The sequence below is a fragment of the Motacilla alba genome, unplaced genomic scaffold, assembly GCF_015832195.1.
Source record: "Motacilla alba alba isolate MOTALB_02 unplaced genomic scaffold, Motacilla_alba_V1.0_pri HiC_scaffold_31, whole genome shotgun sequence".
Lineage (NCBI taxonomy): Eukaryota > Metazoa > Chordata > Aves > Passeriformes > Motacillidae > Motacilla > Motacilla alba.
The window spans coordinates 1,720,047-1,744,356 of NW_024037405.1; the positions used below are offsets into that span (position 1 = coordinate 1,720,047).

At 49.0% G+C, this 24,310-nt stretch overlaps 2 protein-coding genes across 2 annotated transcripts in view; one reads left to right on the top strand and one right to left on the bottom strand.

The window, feature by feature from the left end:
* The window catches only part of LOC119696487, a 1,710,157-nt gene that overhangs the window by 1,109,235 nt on the left and 576,612 nt on the right, over window positions 1-24,310 (bottom strand). The window contains 1 exon segment of the mRNA XM_038126215.1: window positions 15,875-15,884. Within this exon segment, the coding sequence (XP_037982143.1) occupies window positions 15,875-15,884 (10 nt within the window).
* Window positions 1-24,310, top strand: part of LOC119696488 — a 1,499,846-nt gene that overhangs the window by 1,081,815 nt on the left and 393,721 nt on the right.

Genomic DNA, 24,310 nt, shown 5'->3' on the forward strand with positions numbered 1-24,310 from the left:
TCCCTGTGGTGTGAGCCCAGGGAAGCAGCTGAGCCAAAGCAGAGCTCAGCTGGACCCTGCGCTTCAGGCTGTCTCTGCAGTGGGTGTGTAGTGCAGACTTCACGTCCTCAGCGCCTGTCAATAAGAGGAGAGGTCTTTGAATGGATTCTGGGCTCTGTCGTGGTTCCTCCTCTGTCTTATGGCTGAGAAAACACCAACAAGCAGTCAGAGCTGCTGAAGTTGTCCACTCTGGACAAGCTGTCCTTCTCGATTTAGTAACCTATGGTATCTGTGAACCATGTCTATGTCTTGGTGGTGTTTTCTGTCAGCTGTGTCTGGTTTGGATGAAAAAAGATTTTGCTGGAAGAGGCAGTCCTGCAAAGTCAGTTCCAGGTTGTCTCATCTTTTGAGCCGTACAGCCGTGCCCTCAGCACAGTTGTCTCTGATGCTCTTTCTAGACTTTGTCAGCTTCTGGGCAGCTGTGTGCTCCGGCAGGGCTTTGTTGAGAGGGAAGGGATGGGAGGTGGCCATGGGGAGAGCAGCCCAGAGCCCAGCCCCACGATTACCACGGCAGCAGTGCCAGGACCTGCAGCTGTTTTGGGTTTGCCGTGGGGAGCTGGAGGAGGCAGATGAACAACAGTTTTGGAGGAGAGAATGTCCAGTCAAAGGCTCTGGTAGTTGATTTCAGCCTTGCTGAGAAAAGGCCCAGTGTATCCCTGACAGGAACCAACCCTTTCAGTGGAGTATGAACAGGTCCTGGTTTGGCTCTTTAGCTGGGCCAGAAATGATGGGATACGAAGGAAGGGTGTGCATCTGCCCCTGCTGCCTCCACCCCCATTCCTGGTTATGGCATGGGAGCCCTGGAGGAACTTGGGCAGGCAGAGACCTTCCAGAGAGCAGCAGGGCAGGGAGCTCTGCTGAACTTCCTCAAAGCCAGGGAGCCTGAGATGATGGATGTGTGGCAGCTGGAGAGCAGCGAGCATCCTGAGAGCTCAGCAGCATCAGGGCTCAAAGGCTGCTGGGGAACTGCAGGAAGGAAGGGCAGCAGCAGAAGAAAGGAGGAGCTTGAGAAAAGCAGGTTTTGACGTCCTGTAGAAGGGCTTGGTGGGGACTTGGCTGGAGATGAGCACTGGCTGTTAGGCACCTCAGGGCCCGGGAGGGAATAGTGATCTAAAGCCACTCCCATGCCGTCCAAAAGGCCAGAGGAGGCAGTGGCACCTGAGAACATCTAGATGTCAAACACGTGAATGCCAGCTGGGAACGTAGCCACTCTTGGAGAGAACTGAGCATGCGGGGAGAGGTGGCAAATGTGTGACATGGGCTGTCCCTCACCACTTCCCTTTGCATTCCCCATCGTGGGCCAAGCTGCTCCATCAGTTTGCCTTGTCCTTTCCTGCCAGGGCCCAGTTAAATGCCTGTCTAAATATCCTGAGGCATGAATGGGGGCAAGGCTGGATGCTTGATCTGAGCACTGTGTTCTACTCTTTGCAGACCTCCTTGCTGTATTCCAGTGGAGGGGATATGAAGAAGGGGTCCTTGGGACCACCTTTGATCCCCCCCATACGCAAGGCACTAAGTCCCCCCTCTTGGCAGTGCTGCGGGGTCTCTGCAAAGCTCTCCGCAGCTGGAATGCCAGGAGTCCCAGGAGATGAGGTAAGCCATGGTGTCTGCTGTTGCAGTGTGCTGTTCACCCCTCTCTTCCTGTCTCGTGTGGTTATTTTGCCCATCAGGTGTCCCATGCATTTAGGCAAACCTCTGTGTATTCACCATTTTGCCCATCTATGATGATCTAGCATAAGGTCAAAGGCAACACCAATGCCCCAAGAGCAGAGGTGGTGGTGGGGAAGTGGGAGGAAGGCTTCAAAGCACCTCAAAACGGGTCCTCTGCTGGACTTGGCCATTGTTTCACACAGAGCTTGGCCAGCTCTGTGTGACTCCAGCAACCGAAAGCTTAAGGACAATGAATTAGCTTTGTATCCTCTTGGGTTTCTGTGTTGCATTTCCTCCTTCATCAGAGTGCCCATGCTAAGAAGGTTTGCCTCCTTTCATGGTACTCCCATTCCCTCCATTCTCTTTCTACCTCCTCACATGTTCTTTTGTCCTCAATTTTCTCCAGGCCAGAATGCAGCAGCCAAAACAAAGAGAACTGTGAAGATGCAGGTAGGTACAGAGCATGTCTGTCCTAAAATGACCATTGTAGTCTTGACTCGGAGGTCACATTTGGAAAGCTTGGTTAAACCCATTCTTTTAAACATTTCTTTAAATTCCTTTTATTTCCTTGACGGGCTCGGTGGACTCTTCCAGAGCCCAGTCCCTGGGAGTGTTGTCTGGCGGTGCTGTGAAAATTCCTCCAGTGTCTAGTGCTGAGTGGCAGGAGCTGCAGTGGTACCTTGGGGCACTGGAAATGCAGTGCAGAGAAAGGAAACATTCCTCTCCATCCTGTCCATGCCTTTTGTCTCCCTGCAGCCTTTCTAGTGTCACAATTAGTAGGGAAAAAGAAGGCCTTTTGCATGAAATGAGAAATGCTGCCACTCCTTCCTCCTGCTTTTGACGCAAAAAACCTTTCCTTGGGGCAGTTTCTGAGCTGAAGCCTCTGCGATGTGAAGGAGATTCATGGACATTGCCTGGTTTTGTCTTGGCTGAAATAGGGCCACCTCCTCTGACAGAATGTCCTTATAAATTTTCTAGTTAGTGATAAAGTGCCTTCCAAATGGATGCATCCTCTGCAGGGTCTGAGTTTGTCATCCTGTGACAGCACAAGCCCAAAGCCACCTATGGCAGGTTCAGCATGACAAATCTCCTGCCTGGCTCTCTCTGCCTGTGTCAGTGTTGCAGGCTGAGGCTGGGGGAGGAGATGCCTTCTGCCTTGTCCTCCCTCCCTGTCTTGCCTGATCCCTGGCAAGTGGAATTGTGCCAGACAAACTGCAGTCTCTGGTGCATCTGGGTCAGCCAATGCTTTCAAGTTGAAAGCCTCAAGGACACTGATGTTGTTCCTTTGCCATCTCTGGGCGTGTCGTGATAGGAGAGATGAGACTTGAAGAAGTCCTTCTGCTGATGCAGAAAAAGGGATCAGATCCCCTGGTCCCTTTGCTCAGGGTTAGTTCTGCCAAATCCTGGCTACGGCCCCTTTGGAATGACTCCTTAATTGCTGATGTGCAGCTAGGGAATAGCATTGCTCAGTAAGTAAGTGGACCTTTTTTCTGGACTATTTCTGGACTAGAAAATACCTATCTCATTAATCCTGAGCTGTCTCTCTTTTATTACTGACCCAAGCATTCTACAGGGTGAAGGAATCCAGTTTTAACACAGGTATTCCTCTCAAACTGCTTGGCTGCCATGTGAATTTATCCTCGGTGAAGCCATGTAAAGAATTAGTTCTCTTAGTTCTATCAGCTCTGTTGGCGAGTATTTCAGAATGAGCTCCACTGTTCTACTTGCAGTTAGAAAATCAGCCTCTAGTTAGGCTGGCCCAAAAGTGGCCATGTCTCATACAGTTTAGAAGGAAAATCCTTGAGGAAAATGAATATCTAGTGTCAAGAACACAGTTCATGTTTGGGTAACACTCCTGCAATGCTAAGCTTTTCTTTGAATGTGCTCTAAAATATTCCAACAAAGAGAAGAAGACGTTGATCTCAATGCATACAGGTATTAGAACCTGGGACTTTCAGGAACCAAAAGAAGATGTTTACTAAAATCAGCATAAGGGCAGATAAGAATAAGGGCAGATAAGAACCTCTGTCAAGAGCAATCCCCATCTCTGCCCTTCTCTATCAGACACAGAGGCTCTCCAGCATCCAGGGGCTGAGGCCTTCTTCATGCAGCAGGTTTCAGTCTGCTGGCCAACAGAGTAATGTCATGTCTGCTGCCAGTAGCCCATCCCTTGGGACAGGGTCTAGGCATTGTACCTTGCTGCTGTCAATCACAATCTCTGTGTCTTGAGAGCTCTGCAGTCTGGAACCTGTCTTGCCTGTTGGCCAGCAATGTGTTTTTGGGGGCCTGAAGTCTGCCAGAGATTTACAGGAACCTTTGCTTCCATTACCAGGCCTCCGACTGAGCCAGGCCAAGGAGACGGATCATCCCACCAGTCCTGGTCTCACGAGTGACAAAGACCTGAGGGACGGCTTTGGAAAGGTAAGGGATATGGACAGGGATGAGCAGACTTCCTTTCCAGTGGCTGTTTAGTGCTTGGCCCAAAATGTCCCTGACAATCATAATCTTCCACTCCTGGCGGATGGGGATTCCCTTGGGAATCTACTGGACAGCTACAGAGCAATTGCTTGGCTGTTTCCAGTGGTGCCAAGGTCCCTGGTTTGGAGATGGTACTAAGGTCATGCCAGAAGCATTCTTTATGTGCAAAGGCTGTTTTAGAGAAGTTCGGAATGACAGAGCAAGCTACCCATCAGTGAACGTGGGCAAAGTGCATCCTGGGAAGCAGAGAAGCAAAGATTCTAATGTTGGGTGTAAGCAAGGCTGCAAAAGAAGATGGCAGTGTTTGATTACTCCTGGTTTACCTTTCTGGCTGTGTCTCACAGCCCCCTCATTCTCAAGTTTTCTGCTCATTAACATCAGTGTTTCTGCAACTTGTTTTCTCATGACACCTCACTGTGTGTAATTGCCCAGGTGAGGATGGGAGACATTCCTCTGAAACTATTGGAATGTGTTTGGAGCTGCACTGAGCCTATGGCACTCTAGGGACTCTGTGCTCCTGATGAGATGGTGTGTCTGCTTTGTGTGTCTCTGCTTACAGTCCATGATGTATTTCCATTGCACCTAGATCCGTGCTGCGTTGTGCATGTTGGCTCAGAAGAACTTAGAGCGGAAGGACGCAGAGCTCTTTGAGAGAGAGATGAAGAAAAGGAGACAAAGGAAAACATCCTCGCAGCTTCTTCCTGAGACAGTCGAGCCTGGGGATGCAGCTGAAGCAAGTAAGTGGTGCCTACACTTGTGGTCCTTTTTGACCACTTGCTTGCCCTTTGCACAGTGTTGCAATCAGACTGGGGAGCTGTTTGGCTTGCATCTGAGTGGAAGCTTGCAGAGGATTTTTTTTCATTTCCCAAAGAAAACTAGAGAGGCATGAAGTGTCTTGCCCATGGCCTCACTGAGTCAGTAACAGAATATCAGCTTCCCCCCTTCACCTCTAAAGTCTTTGAGAGTAGAAAATTCTGTCTTGCAAAGTACACTGGGGCTTCAGACTCTCTCCTGGAGAGCAGCCTCCAGGGAAGGGGAGTCCAAAAGAATGCTTTTCAACCAGGGTGCAACCTGGAAGAAACACAATTCGAGTGCTTCTAATGAAAACAGCAGAGATCCTTCTCCTGCCACTCCCTGCTGAGGAGCTGGCACTGTAGAGCTGTGCTGAAGCCAGTGCTTCTGATGTATCCCCAGGAGCAAGCAGTGTTCCCTATTGAATCCCAGCTGAGGGGCTCTGACTGCAGGGCTGTGAGCGCTGCCCGAGGGTGGCAGCGGGGGTCCTTAGGTGGCAACCCAAGGGCATCACCCAAGGTTAAATGCACTTTCCTTTGGTAACTTCCCCAGCCAGGCTCTGGAACAGGAAAACAAAAGCAAAGCAATACTGGGTTGCCTTGTTTCTTAGGGGAAGCATCACTGCAATTTGGTTTGAAGCTAGAAGAGGATACATTTAGATTAGATATAAGGAATTTTTTTTTATTTTTTAATGAACGGGGATGAAAAGCTGGAAGGGTTTTCCCAGAGAAGCTGTTGTTGTTCCATCCTTGAAGGTGTTCAAGGCCAGCTTACATGGGGCTCTGAGGAACCTGGTCTAGATGAAGATGTCCCTGCTCATGGGGGTTGGACTAGATGGTGCTTAAAGGTGCCTTCCAACCCAAACTCTTCTAGGATTCTGTGATCATTGTCCCATGTTAGTGTTGTACTTGGTATAAAGTGGTAGTCCTTTGTTATGCTTGAAGTTCTTTGGGATAACAAAGAGATGTTACCCAGCTCTGGCAAGTTTTCTGGCCCTTTCCATTGTCACCCTGTCCAGCACTCTCCACTTACAAGCTCCTCTTTGGTCCCTGCAGCCTTTAGCCTACCACCTGTCGATGGCACAGCTTCTACAGGGCAGAGGAAACACCCTGGTAGTGCCTTGAAGAAGAAGGTCTTGAGGAAGCAGGACAACATGCCCTTACTGCCCAGTATGCCCATCATCCATGGGGATGGCAGCTTCCCACGCGGCTCCTCAGGTAAGCCTGCTCCCTGGCAGCTTTTTCCACATGGGTTTTTCCTTGCACAAGGAGCACCAACTGCCTCCTGCCTCAGCCAGCACAGCTGGGATCTTGGGTCCATAGTCTGTCCTGAGAATGAACAGCAAATCTACTTTTGAGTTACTCCAGCTTGGTAGTACTGGAGCACTTGGTTCTTAGAGATCCATTGGAAAGTTGAACTGAATAAAGCAGGGGTCAAGGCCTAAGCTCTGGCTTTTGCCCATCCTGATAGTCCAAACTACAGCACTGGTGCCAGGAGGCAGCTGTGACTGCAGGCATGAGCTGCAGGGCAGTCTGCCAGGGTGTGCTCAGCGTGCACCTACAAGAAGCACCACGATCAGTTGTTCACTCACCATCTGGGCCCTCTGCCTGTGCTGCTGTCCAGTTCTGCAGCCGGCTTTTCTGCTATCCCAGCAAGGGCTGTCTCTGCGGGGCAGTCAGCGGCTTGGTGCAGTCGTGCTGCTGCTCCCAGAAGTGCCCGATGGCTCCTCGCTGCCACCATCCCACAGCCTGCAGTGCCAAGAGGGAACAAGCAGTGCCTCCTGTGTCACCCAGCAAATACAGCAGCCGTGTGCAGCAGATGAGAGCCAGGAGGGGCTGCCTGCTGCTCCCAGGCTGTTTGCTGCCTGCAGTAAAGAGACAGCAGATAGTCCCTAGTGGCTCTTGTCTCTCCTTTGAGGGTAGCCTGCCTGTGCTGTGATCCCAAGTAGGGTGAGAGAAGACGAAGGGAGCTAGGAATGCTACTTTGAATGCTCTTTTCTAGTGATGCTACTTCCCTGTTCAGAATTGACCAGAGCTAGCCTGACGTGGCTCTCCATTCAAAGTGAATCTAGATGTGTATGTCTCCATACATCTGCAGTGACATCACTGGTGTCAGTGGCTGGGGTACCTCAGTGACATCCAGATTAGCTCCCCTCTGAATATTTTTGATGTTGTCGTTCCTCTATGCTTTGTGAGAACATGCAAGGCAGCACAAAAACCCTACAGAGTCTAGAGCTGTTCATCTAAATTCTGTGCAATATTTATGCTCCATCATTTTAGACAGCTCAAGTGTTGTCATCTACACATTAGACAATGAGCTTTTGAGTGCACAAGATGAAATGTTTGATTGACAGTGCTTTTTGCTGACACATGGGTTTCATAAGAAATGCATTTATCACCAGATTTTTCTCATACCTTGTAAACTTTTTTTCCATTACCAAAAAATTCAGTTAAGGCAAACCCAGGTCAATTGATTAACAAGAGAGTGTGTCTGCTGAAAATGTGGATCTGTATTTGCATATTTTTATCCCCAGAGTGCATTTGGAAGGCTTTTTTTATCAACTGTTTAGTCTGGAAATTGAATTTTTCCACAAGAGAAAGCTCAGAAACTGCTGAGTTTGCAAACACATCCGTTAGATGGCAAATACATTTCAGCTCAGCATCTTTGAAATACTGGCAGTGTGTACCTCTGAAAGAGTAAAGATTCCTGATGCTTGGAAAGAACAAAATCAAAAACTGCTCCCTTCCCAAGAGCAGGCAAAAATGTCTGTGCACTCAGCTGTCTGCTGTCTAGAATCTTTGCAGTCAAAGGAAACAGAGGCGCTGTCAGGTGGGAAGGGTCAGGTATGGCAGTTCCCTGGTAGCTGCTCCGTGGGGATTCAGCCAGGCCAGCAGGGCTGGGTTGTTCAGCCTTGGCTTGGTGCTGTCTCCAGGCAGCTGCAGGTCTCTCCTCAGGGAGTTGCAGAGTGCCCCTGTCCTCAGGGCTGGGGGAAATCAGGGCGCTGAGGCAAGAGGGGCACCTGAGGGGGTCCCTCCGGGGTAGCAAGTGCTGCTGGTCAGCGCTGTCTCGCAGGGAGCGGGAGCTCTGCGGCCGCAGGAACCTGCCGCTGGCTGTGGTACCTGTGGCACTTGGGAGCTGGCGCTGCGGGGACAATTGTCAGGTTTAGCCTGGAGCTGTGCCCAGCATGGGAGGGGCTGGGAGAAAGCAAGGAGCCCAAGGAGCCAGCCAGCAGGGAAGTCTCTGACCCAGTGCCACTTTGCAGCACGCAAACCCTGGCTGGGAGATGGGGCTGCAGGCCGCTCCATGGCGGGGTGCCTTGCCCGGGGCTGCAGCGCCCATGGCTGAGCCTCTCCTTGCAGTGACCTCGCAGACGGCCACTGGTGCCGAGCGCCGAGAGGAGCCGCTCCGTGGGCATGGGCAGAAGGACACGGCCTCTTCAGATCCACAGCAGTCCTTGCTGGAGGCACTCTCCTTGCTCGGCAGCGATGACTGGTAAGAAAGGCCCTGTTCACTCTGTGTCCCTCTTGGCATGAAGGCAGGTTAGAAGCGTGTCTTGCTAGTGCCTCTGAGCCCCGAGAGCCCAGAGGGCCAAAGGGCGCTGGTGAAACCACTGCAGAGCAGGCAGAGGATAAAGATTTGAGAGCAGCCTTTTCTTGGCCTTGGTCTGCAGCAGTGCTCCAGCTGCAGCAGGTCCGTGCTGTTTCCTCGCTTTGCCTGCTGCTCCATGGAGCTGCAAAGGAAACCTTGAGGGAAGAGAGGAAGCTCTGGAACGAGATGATTTGCTGGCTGAAGGCAGAAGCAGGATGGCAGAAGTTTTGAGCGTAGAGATTTGGGTGCCTTGAGCCACTGGCCCAGTGGGACTGAGTAAGATTCCTCTCTGCTCCCACTGCTGCCAGCAATGGCAGGGGACAGGGTCTCCCTCTGAGCTCCTGTGTGGGAGTCCCAGAATCAGCTCCAGGGAATTCCTTTGTTTGAGAAATGGACTGAGTTGTGCTTTCAAGTCCCTCAGCCTGTCATTACTCCTGAAGGGCTCATGGCAGAAGGGAAGGAAAAAGAAATGAAATCCTCTAGGAATCTTGCACTTTTGGAATGCTACTTTTCCTTCTCACTGCTTCACATGGGCCTGAGAGGTTTTGTCAATACAATGTGTCCCAAAATTATACACAGGCAGAAGGAGGCCCAGAGGTGATAACTAAAATGTTAGGTGATATTGGTTTTCTTTTTGATATATTTTTGATCACTCCCTGGTGGATGCTTCATTCTCACAGGGGTAAGGACTCCATTCACACTGGGATAAGCAGGAAAAATCTGCCACCATGCATCTCCTTGTGCTGTCACCTTTGTTTTGCCCTTTCTCTTCTGCTTTCTCTGCCCCATTTCTCTTTGGTGCCCTGTGAGGTGCAGAGAGCTTCTGCAGGTGTGGGGGGTCCGGGTGACACTCAGGGGTGCCCGTGGGATCGGTCACCAGCCCTGTGCTGCAGCCCTGATGCCTCACATACCTTCCTGTAGCTGAGGGCCTGCACAAAGCAAGTGCTGAGAGACAGAGTTGCTTGCAGCTTTTAAATAACATGTTGCTGTTGTGGGGGTTCTTTTAGGTAGGGGGTTTTGGGAAAAGCCAGAGTTTCAACAGTTCTTGCCCAGGGGTGGAATCTCCTGGGACATCCTGCTGCTTTTTTGGGGAATATGTGAGGTGGAGTGGAGGGGGTGACAGGCCTAGATCATAGAGTGGAAACTCAGCTGCAGAGTGTCAGTGCACACTCTCCCTGCTGCCCTGCCTGCTGGGGCTGACAAAGAAGGAAAATGCCCCAATAACAGCCCGGTGGGACTGTGTCTCAGGAACAGGTACAGGGAGGTGACAACAAACAGCAGCATGGCCCGGTCTCACAGCTTCTAGGAAGCAGCAACAGAGGGGCATCATGTGCCAGAGATTTCAGAAAGGCTGTCTTCTTAAATGCCACTCTGAAACCCCTCATTTTGTCTCTTGGATTTATGTATGCTTTTGACAGCCACAGCATCCTGGGGCAACGCATTCCACGATTTCATTAAGTACTCCTTGAAAAGCATCTCCCATTGTTGGACTGAGCTGCCAGGCTGGTAATTTCAGGGGTGCTGCCTTGGTGGAGAGAAAAATCAATCTTCTGCCTTTCAGGGAGCTGAAGGAGAAGGGACTCTTCAAGATCAGACACCTGGCTGGGTCCCATTCAGAGGTCCTGCTGTGTAGACTTCGTGACGTTTGCTTGGCAGTTACCAGCCAGGTGAGAACATTGTTCTGAATTGTCCCCCACACTTGATACACGGTGTGTAGAGTAGGTATGTGCTTGTCCATTTCCATGGGTGCTCAGGGTCTGCTTTCATTTCTGGTTTTAGACCTTCTGTTTCTGATGTCTGTCAGCTCTCTGTAGGATCTGTGGCTCCATGTAGCTGTATTTACTGGTCTCTGACACTCCTCTTTGAGTGTGGTGCCTTTATAATGCAATGTGCAAATGCAGACACTGAGACACTGATGAGGTTATTTGCCAGAGTCCCAGTCTCTGCCCAAGCTGTAATTCAAGACTGCAAATTAGTCTGTAGACCTGAGCCAGTGTTTTGTGTTTCCTGGCTGAGTGCTTCACCTGCTGGTGTTGCTTTTTTGAACAGGAGCACCTGACTCTTCTATCTTTATGACTTGTGCATTTATGATTTGAAAGCAGCCCTTGCTTCAGTTTGCTAGTCAAAGGGCCAAAAATCAAAGCTGTGGACATTTTAGGAGAGTTAAGTAGAACACTTTAGGGAAATTTGTTTTTAGGCCTGCAATAAGCAGGTCTGAGGCCAGAAATTGGTGCCAGAGTAAGTGTCTTTCTGTGCTTGTGCTCTCCTGCTCTTCTTGTACTTTTATGTTCCTCTGGACACAGTGGGATGTGTTGTCTTTTTCTGGGACTTCTGTTGAAGGCAACTGGCTTGCTTTTCAAGGTGGTTCTTATGTTTCCCCTCATGACTTGCCCAGGTGACCAACCTCCGTTCCAAGGTGTCCTACTCTGCAATCGTCACTCTGGGAGAGCTCTTTGTGACCTTGAAGAAGGAGATGGACTCTGAGGTGGATGAGGTTGCTCGGGTCCTTCTCCAGATGGTGTCAAACTCCCCAGAATTTGTTCAGAAAGCAGCCAGTCAGACCCTGGGGATCATGGTGGAGACTGTGACTCCTGCACGAGCAATGACTGCCCTCATGGACATGGGAGTCAAGTAGGTTCTTCTTCTTTTAGTGATATTCTTCACCTTCTAGTGTGTGGGAGGGAGAAGGGATGAGAGACAGAATGGGAATGGTGGAAGGGAAGGGTCCTGTATCCTGTGTCTCCTGTGAACTCAGTGGCTTGACTCTCGGATCAACCTCATTTCTTTCCTCTTGTCACCTATTTCTGCCCTCCTGCAGCCTGTTAGTTCTCAGAATCCCAGACCTGTAGGATATGGGGAGTTGGAAGGGGCCCATCAGGACCATGGAGTCCAGCTCCTGGCCTTGCACACAACAGCCCAAGGGTGACACCAAGTGCCTGAGATTGCTGTCCAAATGCTTCTTCAACTCTGTCCCGCTTGGTGCTGTGACCGCTGGCCTGGGGAGCCTGTTCCAGTGCCCAACCACCCTCTGGGTGAAAAACCTTTTTCCTGCTATCCAAACTAGAGCTCCTCTGACTCAGCTTCCTGCTGCTTCCTGGAGTTCTCCCAGTCTGTCAGATTTTCCTAGATGTGGTGACCGCTGGGGAAGTGAAAGTGCCTGCAAAGGCTGAGGATAGAGCCTTGTGCTTTTGTGGGAAGAGGGACAATTGCAATTGCAGCTGTGAGCAGTGTTTGGTATTTCACAGCACTAACCACCGAGGCCCTGGGAAAACCATGTCTCCTCATGATGCCATTACCTTGAGAAATGAGAGGGTGCTTGCTGGGGCGTGGAGCACATGGGGGACAATCTGCTGGGGGTGGCACAGCCTGCACAGCAGATGCAGCTCCTGCCAAAAGGAGTCTTGTATGACTGTCCTGGCCACAGAACTCTACTTTCTCTTCAAACTGATGTTTCATGTTAGCCTTGAGATGATGAATCACTGTAAAGGCACCTTCCCAGGCTGATTGCCATGGGACAGTTGAAGCAACTGCTGCCTTAAATGTTGGTGCTGGGCCTGATAGTTCTCAAGAGACACTCTCTAGAACAGGACACCCTGGCTAAACTGTCTGCCACCCCTTCCTCAGCTTTGGAATAGGGTAAAACATTCAGATGTATCCCTTGCCAAGCCTCACAGAAGAAACAAGCTGCATTGCTGGATATTCTGCAACTTCACAGCCAACAGGGTGTTTTCCCTGCATTTGTTTTTTTTCCAAAGGTCTGTAGATTTGGGGATAAATGGGTGGAAAGAGCCTCAATCCTGCTGCAGCTCTGTGTAGTGGGTGCCCTGTGATGGCTCAGCATGACTTGTCCTTAATTGCTAAAGAATTTCTCAATGTAATCTATTTCTTTAATCTTTCTCAGAGTAAATACTGTGAAAGAAATGGAGTATCAGATGGTGCAGGGAGACTGCATCCCTCCCTCTTCCTTGCAGGCAGGCCTTCTGTACAATGCTAACTTTGTGTTTCCCCGAGGACAGAACCTTCTGCAGGTGTCTAAAGCTGCAGGGAGAAGCCAGGCCTCCTTCTCCCAGCGAGGACAGGGAGCAGGCTCTGGCCAAGGCCTGTGCTGCTGTTGCTCCTTCTCCCTGTGCCCCAGGGTTTGCTCTCTCCTTCCCAGGAGCCGCCACGCCCAGGTGCGGAAGTGTGCGGCCAAACTCCTCCTGTCCCTGCTGGAGAGAATTGGAGTCACAAAGCTCGCAGGCACCCCCAGGGCTGAGAGGCTGGCACACGTGGCAGGGAAGCTTGCTCAGGACTGTCACAAGGACACAAGGTAATGATCTTCATTTCCCCTCCAAAAGCAGGAAAACCCTTTTGTGTCTGCCTATAAAGGTAAAACCACAAAAGAGTGGAAACTAAAGGAACTATGAAGTTACCTCACTGTGTGAATCAGGGTCATGGAATGATGGAATATGCTGAGCTGGAAGGGACCCATCAGGGTCATCGAGTCCATCTCCTGCCCATGTGCATGGCCCCAAGAGTCACTCCGTGTGCCTGAGAGCATTGTCCAAATGCTCCTTGAGCTCTGCCAGCCTTGGTGCTGTGACCACTGCTCTGGGTTGCCTGGGCAAATGGCTGTACTGGGTAACCTGAGGTTGGCCAGCAAAAAGGAGCATTGCCAGCTTCCTGTGGCTTGAAGGATTCTTTACTGAGATCAAAAGAGCTCAGATGAGCCAGTCCAACAGTTTTGTTTGGCCTTAGGTGCACAAAGCCAAAGTGTTGGCTAATGTTCATCACTGAAGGATCCCAAACATCCATTTCTCAGTAACTTCAGACTTTCCTAGCGATATTTCATGGGTCTTTAGCCAACATATTCAGTCTTTCTGAACCTGTTCTGCAGATTTCTAGAATGCTGGTATCTGTGGCTCAGTGAGCTCCAAATTTCTTCTTGAAGAAAACTGGTGTCCTAGTGGCAAAATCAACGCAAACCACCAAAATCCCCTTCCTTTGATGATTAAATTGCCATTAATAGCTGCCAAGAGCACCAGAGCAACTAGCTGCCCCTGTGCCTACATGTAGTATAGAATAATCACTAGGATGCATGAGGTGTTTTGTCCTGGCTTCCCTGCCAGTTCAAGAAAGGCAAAATATTGTGCAATGGCAGCAAGACACTGCTAATAGGCTCTGACAGCAAAGCAGATGCGTTTTGCTTGTTCCCTGGGATCCTTTGATGCCACTGAAGCCCACGCACAGTTTCAGAGTGAAATGGAATTTTTCTGTTGCTCCACATTCTCCTCTTGCCTCTTGTGTTCAGCTGACAGCACTGTGCAGTGTCAAGTGGAGGTAAATCTCCCTCTTTGCTGAGTAGGTAACGCCTTCTGGTGCAAGGATTGCACCAGATGAGTTTAAGGGATCAGCCTCTTCTGTTAACACTCTTCCTTTGTTCACTTTTCTTTCGTTTCCTTCCTTCTGTCCTTCTGTCCTTCCTTAGGCATTATGGACAGGAGATGGTGAAGATGTTGCTCAATCATCAAAGATTCAAAATGCTTTTGGAACAATCTCTTGCCACCCGTGACCTGGAAGATATTCTGAGAAGAATTAAGAAGAAAGTAAGTGCTTGACAGGAGAAATGTCTCCTTTGTGCAAGCATTGCCACTGCTAATATGAGATCAAACATACCCAATCTGTCTTGATCTCATTCCTCTTCTGCTCAATCATTTTGCTCCTGGGAATGAGCTGTTAATCCTCAGCCTGTTCACCTGCAGACCACAAAGGAACTGATACTATTAGAGAAAAAGTGGGGTTTTGAATATTTCCAATATCAGTCACAAAGAGGAAAGGGAAAGAAGAGAAAATGGGTTTACATTTAAGTGTAAGCCCCCACCACGCTCTCCCTACTCTGCCCCCAGTAAAGCAATTAAGTGAGAACAGTGCTTCTGAAGATAACAGAGTCTTTGCAAAAACACGGGAAGTAGTGGTACCAAGAAAATTTCCAAATTTACAAAAGATGGCCAAGTCAATCCTAGTTACTACAATTACTGTCTCTCTTTTGGGAATACTGCCCTGCTGTCAAGCCCTGTGGAGCTGGAAGCAGCTTGATGAATTCAGCAGCATCCAGTGGAAAATCCTCTGTTTGTTTGGGGGGGGATTTAATTTTTTTGATCAACATTATAGAAGGGAGCATGCCTTTGTGCAGGCACAGGGAGAGTGGGTGTTGAGCCAAATTGACTTCCAACACAATGGGCCAACCCCCAAAGAGTCCAGTTTTTTCTGTTGATTCCTCTACAAACACTCATTGCCTACCAGTTTGCATTATTCCCATTTGTACTCAAGACTAAGGAGTTTGGGATTTTAGACTGCTGCTCAGTCTGGGAGCACCCATAACCTGCCTTGGGCTATGGAAAACAAAGAGTTGGTATCTGAATCTCTGGTCTGTTTCCATCTGTAAGTTAGGAAATGTTTCCCTAAGCCTTGGTAGCAGTGGTCCTGGTTCTAACTTGTGTTTTAAACAGGGAATTTCCTATTTTGTACTCTAAAGATTGATGGGGTTTCTCTATGTCCTTGTAGGGGATGGAAAACCAGAAGGGTGAATGCCCATCAGTCAAGGAGCCAGTGAAGAAGAGGAATGATGGCTCAAAGAAGCCCCAGGCCACACTGTCTTCTCGTAAACGGTACTGAGCACTTTTGTCAGATGTGACAAAGCACATGACAAGCTTTACATGTCTCTTCCTCAGGAAAATCTTTCTGGCAGAGGTGACCAGTGCCACTTGTTTCCTTTCCCTACAAATGCTCTACGATAAAAAATGTCTACTTCTGCATTAGGCTGAACACAACTTCTCTGGAGGGGTTTTCACAAAGTTGGGAGACAAAAAGGCACCCATTGGTTGCAGCTCAGATGATCCAGTGCAGTGGCAAGGGCAGTGTTGTGGAGGCTGTGACAGGACCACGTTTCTGCTGCCTGACTTGGGACAAGTCAATTCAACCAGGGCCTTTTTTTTCATCTGAGTGGAGTCTTTTTCAGATGGGTGCTTGGATGAGAAGTCTCAGCCTAGAAGCAAGATGCCATTCCACAGAGATGCAGTTCTCATCCATGTGGTTTGGCCTGGCTGAATCATGGATTTCTTACCCTCAAACAGTATCAAGTTTGAGTAGTGAGTAGCAAGGCAATTCCTGAGCAACATCAGTCAACAGGTGTCTCAATGTGGACTTTTTGTCCTGATATTCCTGTCCTTCATACAATTTGCTTGATGGACAGCATGTTTGGTTTCTTTTGTCCTGTGCTGCAATCAGCATTTAAGACAGGAATTTGCTCCTTGCTCTCTCTTCATGGCAGTTGCAGAGCTACTTGTACCTGTTCTCCTCTGATAACAGAGGGGATTAATTTAGCTCTGTCATGCTCAGCAGTGGCAGGAAAGTGACCACATGCCTCCGTAGCATGGCTAGCATCTTCCCGTGCTCATGGAAGAGACAGGTTGATCCAGGAGAATTGTTCCCAGTGGCGTTGTTAAGCTGTGGATCTGGTCTCTAGGGAAGCAAATGGAATGTGAGTGTAGTTCTGGGGTGTCTGGCTTCTGGTTTTATCTCCGTTACTGATTTTCTGAATCTTTCAAATACGGCCCTGTTTATCTGCTCAGATGCATCCGAGCTACTTCTCCAGGTTGTCATGCCTGGTTGTAGAGACACTTCTCCAGAGTGATGAGTTTCCTTATTATAAGACACACACGTCCCATATGGGGAGGCATTTAAACTTGGAAGTAGTGTCTGTCTTTCTCCACAAAGCAATGTGACCTGTGTGCCTTGGCAGCCATCTGAAGAAAGATCAGATGCACCTCATCCTTGCTTTTCCTGAGTGAGCACTGCTGAGAATGTTACTTGCAGATTGTCTCCCTTAGTGATTGTCACGAGGTCCACGTTGCACTTCAGAGCCTCATGATTTTCCATCTTGAAATCACATAATTAGGAAAGCTGCTGAAGATGTTTTGCTCACAATTAACTGAAGGTATTACCTGTGGCTGCAGCTCTCTCCACAGAGAGCAGCAGGCACAACTTTCCCAGGCATTGTCCTGGGGAAGGCTGTGAGAAGATCAGAGAAAAGAATGAGAAACAAGTCTTATCTTCCCTTTGCTGCACCTGTTGTTGTGAACATGTGGAATGTGTCATGGAGATTTGTTTGCCAAAGGGTAATTTCTTAATTGGCCAGTGGTGATGGTGTTTGGATTCAATTGACCAATCTGGTGTGTCTGCATCAGACTGTCTGCAAGGGCGATGAGTTTCTTAATATGTATAATATAATATAATATAATATAATATAATATAATATAATATAATATAATATAATATAATATAATATAATATAATATAATATAATATAATATAATATAATATAATATAATATAATATAATATAATATAAGGATTGATCAGCCTTCTGGAATCATGGAGTCAATTGTAATTATTTCCATGATGGGGATGCCATGCTATGATAATTATCACCAACAGGTCTTCATTTGGTTTTATTTCCCAGGGTGAAATCTACCTCTGATGGACACCTCCTACACCGTGCAAAAGCCCAGGTCACGTTACCTCCAGCTGTGGAAGGAACGGAGCTGCTCCAGAAGCTTTACAATCTCCTGGAAGCCAAGGGCTTTCAGACACGGCTGGAAGGAGTGGCACTCCTCCAAGACCTGTGTAAAACCAGCCCCCAGCTCATCTCCACTAACATTGTCCAAGTATGTAGGGTATCTTCACTGTTCCTTTCCTTTAGCTCCTTTCCTGAGCCTGTAGCTGTGAAGTTAATTCCGTGTGTCTTGGCACTCCATCCTGGCTGTTTGGGACACGCTGGTCCCTCTTACCCAGACAAATTTAATTCAGGTTCAGGCTTCAGGACAAGTTATTTCAGTCCAGCTGTGTTTGTCTGGCAGGTGCCTATTGATGCTGTTCATCAGAGGAGGACAGAATTTTCTGCTGGTGTAACTGCTGCTCTCTCCTACTCCCACTTGGGTTAAGTGGAGGGAATCCCACCACTGAAGGCATGGCAGTTATTCTCTAGACCAAAAATGGGTTTGCATAGGGAAGAGAAGGATCAGGCTGGGTTGGTTTATAAACCCAGTTGTTTTTTTAAAGAATACTTCTATATACTCCATCTTGTCTTGCACAGGTACAACTCTGACTACTCATTTCCATCCTTGTTCCTATTCCTCTTGGTAAAGACAGTGCTCACCCTTGCTGGGGGAGTCTTTTTTTCTCTTTGGAAAAAGAGGAAAACAGCTAAGGACTAATCTCTGCCTTCTCCTCCCAGTAGCTGCTTTTTCCCTTTTTCCAGGAGAAGGTGCCTGATGATGTGGCTGTCAGGGGACTGAAGCTGCTCTAATGAGAGCTGTACAGCACATTGAATTTCAGAAGTCTACCTGTTACTTAGAGAAATGGTCTGGATCCTGGAAGAGTTGATCAGAGCCCTGCACTTCTCCCGACACTGCCTCTGAGACAAACAAAAGAAAACTTAGATCTCCTCCAGCCATAGATTTGGCAAAATCCTAATTGGCCTCAGTACTTGAGGCAACTGTATAGAAAACCAGGCATTGTAAACATCTGCTTCCATCCTTCTAAAGCAGAGGTTGTCTTTAGCATTAAGAAATGGAATTGTTTTAATGATTTATCGATGGAGAGAAATAGCATAGGAACTATTCTGTCCCCAGCCAAACCTCTTAAAACCTGAAGAAAATCTTTCCACCAGCATGAGGTTGTGGCACCATCCCAGTGAGTGGCCCCCAGGAAAACAGTGAAATTGTGCAAGCAAGTGCTGAGCTGACAGAAAGGATCACTTTCCTCTTTTACACTGCTGACTGCTACATGCACTCTTCAAACAAGGACATTTGAATCCAGCCTTCATGTTGTTTGTTCTCTTCACAGATTTTTGATTATTTTGTCCTGAGAATATCTGACAGCCACAAGAAAGTGAAGCAGAAGGCGCTGGACGTGCTGGCTGAAATCACAGGCGTGCTGAAAGGTGCCTTGAACCCGGTGGTCATCGGTTTGGTGGAAGGAATAACAAAGAACCTGAACTCCAAGGATCCCAGGGTTCGTGCCGCAGCTGTGAAAGCCCTGGAAGAAGCCATTGCTCATTTAGGTAAGGCTGAGCCCTGGCATGGACTCTGCTCAACTGCGTCTGTCTCTCCCACACAAGAGAACGCTGAGTGCCTTGATAGCTGCTGTTGTCTGTGGAACGCTCCAGCTGGCATCCAGCAGAAGCTGTGGAGGTGCAGTCCTTATGCCCCAGTCCCCCAACAGGCTTGAAGGTGACCAGCCTTTCCCAAAAGTCCCAGGAGCCCTTGGCTCTGTGCTGCTTGTCTGAAGAGCAAGTTCCAGACTACAGCTTTGCTACAATTCAGAGGCAAAGCGGGTTTTGGAGTTTGCTTGGGCCCCGTTTGACCTCCCAGATGAATAGCTTTGCTGTTGGCATGAAGGGACACTGACCCCTCAGAGCTTCTGCAGAGCAGCCACCTGGAAGGCTCCACATTATAGGCATTAGCTGCCTATTTTCCACTTTTCTTCTTTGTCTTCTGTTTTCAAAGGGGAACTTATGATTCTCCCAGTTCATTTCTTTATAACAATCAGGTATAAACCCAGCTGTCAATGTTGTTCCACGTGATGTTTTGCATGGGGCAAGATGGCTGTAGCAAACAACTCCATAGGCCAGGGCTGCTCTAAATTCCTTTGCCACACAGATTTATGTCAGCTCTGAAAATGCCCCACTGGGGAAATATGCCTGAAAAAAGGAGTGCTGAAGAGGCAGGTCTTCAAGGGGAGTTTCCACTTTCTCCTCCCCAGCTGCTCTGTGAACCCCCAAACTGCCTGATTCAGTGCCTTTCTGTGTCCCAAGTATGGGCTTCTTCCTTCTTGCTCTGGGATGCAAAAGCTTTTCACTGCTTACATGTGACTGAACTCCTGAGGTCCCTGGTGTGAAATGTTTTAACATAGCTCCTGGTACAGCAGACAAGTTTGGATTTACAAATGTGAAAGGAGAGCTTTTCTTTTGGAATTTAAAAGCCTGCCCAGTAGGCTGGAAGGGAAGAAGAGAAGGATTCAAAAATCAGCAGAAATGTACTTTATTTTATAAAATGGGGCTGCCCCTGCCCTTTCCCTCCCCACTGTCCTTTCTCCTATGACCTCAGAAGAGTGAGCAGAAACATGTGTTTCACTTGTAGATAAAGTATCACTGCTGAAAGAGTTCAGCTACCAATGGAATCAACTGAGTGGCCAAGCTCTGCTGGATGTCACAGAGCGTATCACAGGTACGGCCTCCCCTCCTAAGCCAAGAGGTCTTCCCAGGGAGTCTTTACAGGGAATGCCTGTGAACAGACAGTAGAGTAGCTCCTCCAAATCAGGAGGTGCTGAGCTTGTCCCTCGTGCCCAATACCCATGGCAGGTGTATTTGGCAGGTTTCCCCTGGCTGCTGCAGAGCTGTGCAGCATCTGAGATGGGGGCGGCGCTCGGCCTCGGGGCTGAGCTCTCACTGGGGCATCTCAGCTCCAGAACCCAGCTCCAGGAAAGGGAGGGGCTAAAAATACCCCAGCTGGCTCCTCTCTGGGAAGCTCAGGGACATCTGTGACTTGTAGGGAAAATGGTGGCAAATGCAGCTTCAGGGGATCAGTTTTATCCTCAGAGAATTCTTGTTTTTGTCTCAGAAAGTTTGGAGGCTGAACCGTGCAGAGCCTGGGGGTCACAGCTTAGGTGAAAACTCAACAGATGTATTAGAGGCACGGATTCAGTGCAGGGCAGCCTCTGGGGGCAGAGGGACAGAAGCAGAGTGCTGAGGCTCCCTGCCTGTGCTGTCAAAGTGGCATTGGACTGAGCATTTCAGGGTGTGCAAACAGTGTCTGCCTGTGTCAGCGCTGTCCAAAATGCTACAAATGCAGCTGATAATTGATTCCTCAGAGGAGTTTGCTATGTCAGCAGTAGCCAAGGAATGGAAAAATGATCATCTCAATAGACAGTAGAGAAGACGATTGATAGCCTTGCTTTGACTGGGGCTAAATCCACTGCTAATTAGGCCAACATCTTTGAATGCAAGGTTTAATACACTTTGTGTCCTCATTAGGAATCTCAAAAGGGCATGTTCAGCCATTGGGAATGTCAAAGGCCCTTTAAAGAGCATTTGAATAAAGTCCATCTCCAGCAATAGGGAATTTAGTTCTGCAGTTCTTTTGATCTCTTTTTCAAATAAAGGAATTAACCCTAAATTGGGACTACTTCAGAAAAAGCAGATGTTCTCTCTGAGATTGAGTAGGAACAGACAGCTGTTCCTCATGTTCAACAGTCACCGATGTCTTTAATTACATTTAAACTCAAATGAATTCCCTTTTTAAGATGGGTACCATAACCCTTTCCCGCTTAGCAGAATTGGTTTTGGGTACTTTCAGGAGCTGTTTCAATGTTGATGACTGCTGCTGGATTACCAGCATAGAGAAAATGAAGTCTCTTCCACCACAGAATATTAAATGGCTGCTAGATACCATGATGCCTGATCAGAAAATAAGAATGGTCTCCAGAGCATTTCAGGTTTTGATCTCTCAGCCAAATCTGCCATGCTAGAAGCCTGTTGGTAGTAAATTTTTGTCTGTGTTTGATATAGTTCAGTTCAGAAAATGAGCAGAGAGCAGATTTCAGAGACAATAAGAGAAAACACTTGTGGTTTGGTTGAATTTCAGTCCCCTGTGTAGCATTTTTCTCCCTCTATGCCCCTATTTCAGTGGACATTAAAAAAAAAAAAGGCCATTACCATGGGGAGGGTAAGTGGCATTAAAATGTGGAGATGCTCAAATGCCACAGCAATGGGGTCTGGGTAATTATCTAAGACACCCTGAGGTTTGCAACAGCAGTTTGTTGGAAGCCACAAAAGCCTTCTGCCAAGGACACCAGCTAGTCACTGATGTTTCTAATCCAGCTGTCAAGCAGCAGCCATATCTGCTGGGCTGGAGTTTTGAGGTGTGTTCTAATACTGCCCTTTGCTGTGTGCCACTGAGCAAAGGGAAGAGCCAGATGAGACATCTGGCACTTGACATCAACGTTACAAAAATGGAATCATCCCTTCTATTAGAAATCTCTCCATTTCCTCTCTACGGTGCATTTGCAAATCTTCAGTGTGGGTTTAGACAACTTCTTAATGGGAATAAAAGGCACTTTGACACTTCATTCATTGTTCATGCAGAAAGAGATTGTGAAATAATGTAGTAAAGGTACAAAGTCTGCCACAGGAACAAGGCTCTGGTTGGAGAAATTAGTCCTGAGGGGCTGGTGGCTCTGTTTCAAGGATGATCAGCTGCTTTGCCCGTTTCTGGATCATGGGGCTCTGGGTGCTGTTTTGCTGAACTTAGCCAGAGCGGCTTGCAAGAAGCAAAAGCAGAGGGAGAGCCTTGTTGGCATTAAGGTTGGTGGTTAAGAAGCTGTGTCTCTCTCCCGGCAGTGCTTGTGGAGTGGGTTTATGCCAGCAGCCCTGAAGTGGTCCAGCGCTACGCCCTGCCCGTGCTCTGGTCCTTCCTGGAGAACAAGGCGCTGCCTGTCCGAAGTGCCAATGTCCGCACTGTGGCCACCAAGCTTGCCTCTGCCCTCTACAAGGGGATGGGCACCAGGCTGAAGAAATGTGCTGCCAGCAAGCCTCCACATGTGCGGGAAAGCCTCTCCAAAATGTTGGGCTGGTGAAGGCGTGATGTTCTCCAGAAAGCTGAGGAAGTGCTGAGTTGGACACCTGCGGATTTGCCTTTTTAGCTGTGCCAAAAATGACGGAATACTAAGGGCGGGTGTGCATCTGCCCCCGCTCTCTCCATCGCCCTTCCTAGTCATGGCAGGGGGGCCTGAAGCAACTCCAGAGTGAGGACAAGGTGAAGGTGAGCATGGCTCAGCCTCACACAGAGGTGAGGGGGGAGCTGGGCCAATCTCTGGTGGGAGGAAGGGTCTTGTGGCAGCCCAGAGAGCCTGTGCACATTCCCAGGGAGCAGCTGTGCCCTGCCTGTGCCCCCTGCAATGAGCTGGGCTGCTGCCAGTGCCCCGTGGAGCTGTAGGGCTGCTGAGCTGTGGGGCACGGAGAGGAGCAGGAGGAGGCATGTGCAGCTGAGCCATGCCTGGAAAGCACAGGGCTCTGGGCTCCCGGCTGTCCCAGGGCAGCCCAGAGGCCAGGGTGTTCCTGTGCTAGCTCTGTGGAAGTGGGTCAGGGTTTTGCCCTGGCCTGCCTCCAGTGAGTGCCAGCAGGAGCCTGTTTCCCTGTGCAGCTGTTTGGAAGTGTGCAGGAAGTCTGTCCCATGAAATATGGAGCTTTAGCTGCTTTAGGTTTGCATTGTGGCCTCTGTTCTACTTTGTGTCTCCATTTTGCAGATCTGACTGGTTACAGTCTTACCGAGAAGTTTTCTCTGGACAATTCCCATGTTCCCTTACCCACAAAGTCCTTGCCTCCCATCCAGAAGAGCTCTCTTTCCTCCAAGCTCAGGAAGAATCTGCTGCCTGCATGAAGAGCATTTGAAGAATAGGATTTATGCCTTAGGCTTGATAGTTACATATGTACATGTGTTTTGATTGTATCTTTAAATTTTGATGACAACTTTTTATTTGTATGTATTTTCTTTTGATGACGAAAAAGAGTAAATAAACAAATTTAAATCAACCAAGTTTGTTGCTGTTTGTTTAAGGGGCCCCAGGAGTCCCCCGGGCCGCTAAGCTGTATGTTGGCTGGTAGCAGCAGGCAGGCAAGGAAACTCCACACGGCTTCTAAGGGTGCTAATTAGATGAGGGTTGATTGGGGGTCCCACCCCCGGGAACAGCATGGTTTCTGTGGCAGGAGGGGGGAAGGGGGAGGGACGGGGAGAGAGGGAGAGCTTAGGGAGGAAAGGGCCAAGAGAGAGTTCCCTCTCCCTCGCACAGCTTTAACAGGGAGATTCAAAGTGGGCGCGGAAAAAGACTTGGGCCATTGGGATTACGGATACATGACACTGCAGGGCAGGATCACAGGCTGGGAACAAACCGCACATTTTCCAGGGGTGAGACAGAGCATACCATTGAACTAAAATGTAACACCACAGATGGACTTTGGCACCTTCTTCAAAGGCAGGCTCCACAGCGAATTTGCAGAGTCCACAGCCAGGGACACGCTCCCAGATTTGGGCATTGCACAGCCTGACCAGGAGCCAAAGGCTCCCCCTGTCTGGGGTGGGCGCAGCTGATTCTTCAGTCGGCTGCCCAGCTGCTTTTTGGCAGGGCTGGGGGCATGGGCTGGGTGGGTATGAAATGGGAGTTGGCTCCTGGCCCTGCCAACAGTCCCCAGCACCCACCGTGGCCCGGGCTGGGGCTGGGGCTGGGGCAGCCAGCCCAACACAAACCAACGCCCATGGTGGGAGCAGAGGTGGGACTCCAGACCCTGTGCATGACTGCCTTGCTTTGCAGGCGAGGAAGGCCTTGGGCTGCTCCAGTCTCCTTAATTGCTTTGGGATCACCTTTATTTTGCGGGTGAGTGCAGCAGGGAGGAGAGAAAGCATGGGCTTCCTTCACCTGTTGGTGGGTTTTTCTCTAGCACATAGGGGTTGGGCCTTCCTCAAGTGCCTGACAGAGAAAGGATTTTTTACCTTTTTTCTTGTTTCCCCTTTTTGCCTCTAATCTCTTTTCGATCATGTGTGTTTTGTTTTTCTAGGGGAAGCGTTCTGGGTGGTCCAGTGTGGATCGGGAAGTGCTTGGGAGCATCTGTGGTGTGGATGGCTGGTGCCCTTGGAGAAGGCTGAGCACATCATTTGGGAGCAGCTTTTCTT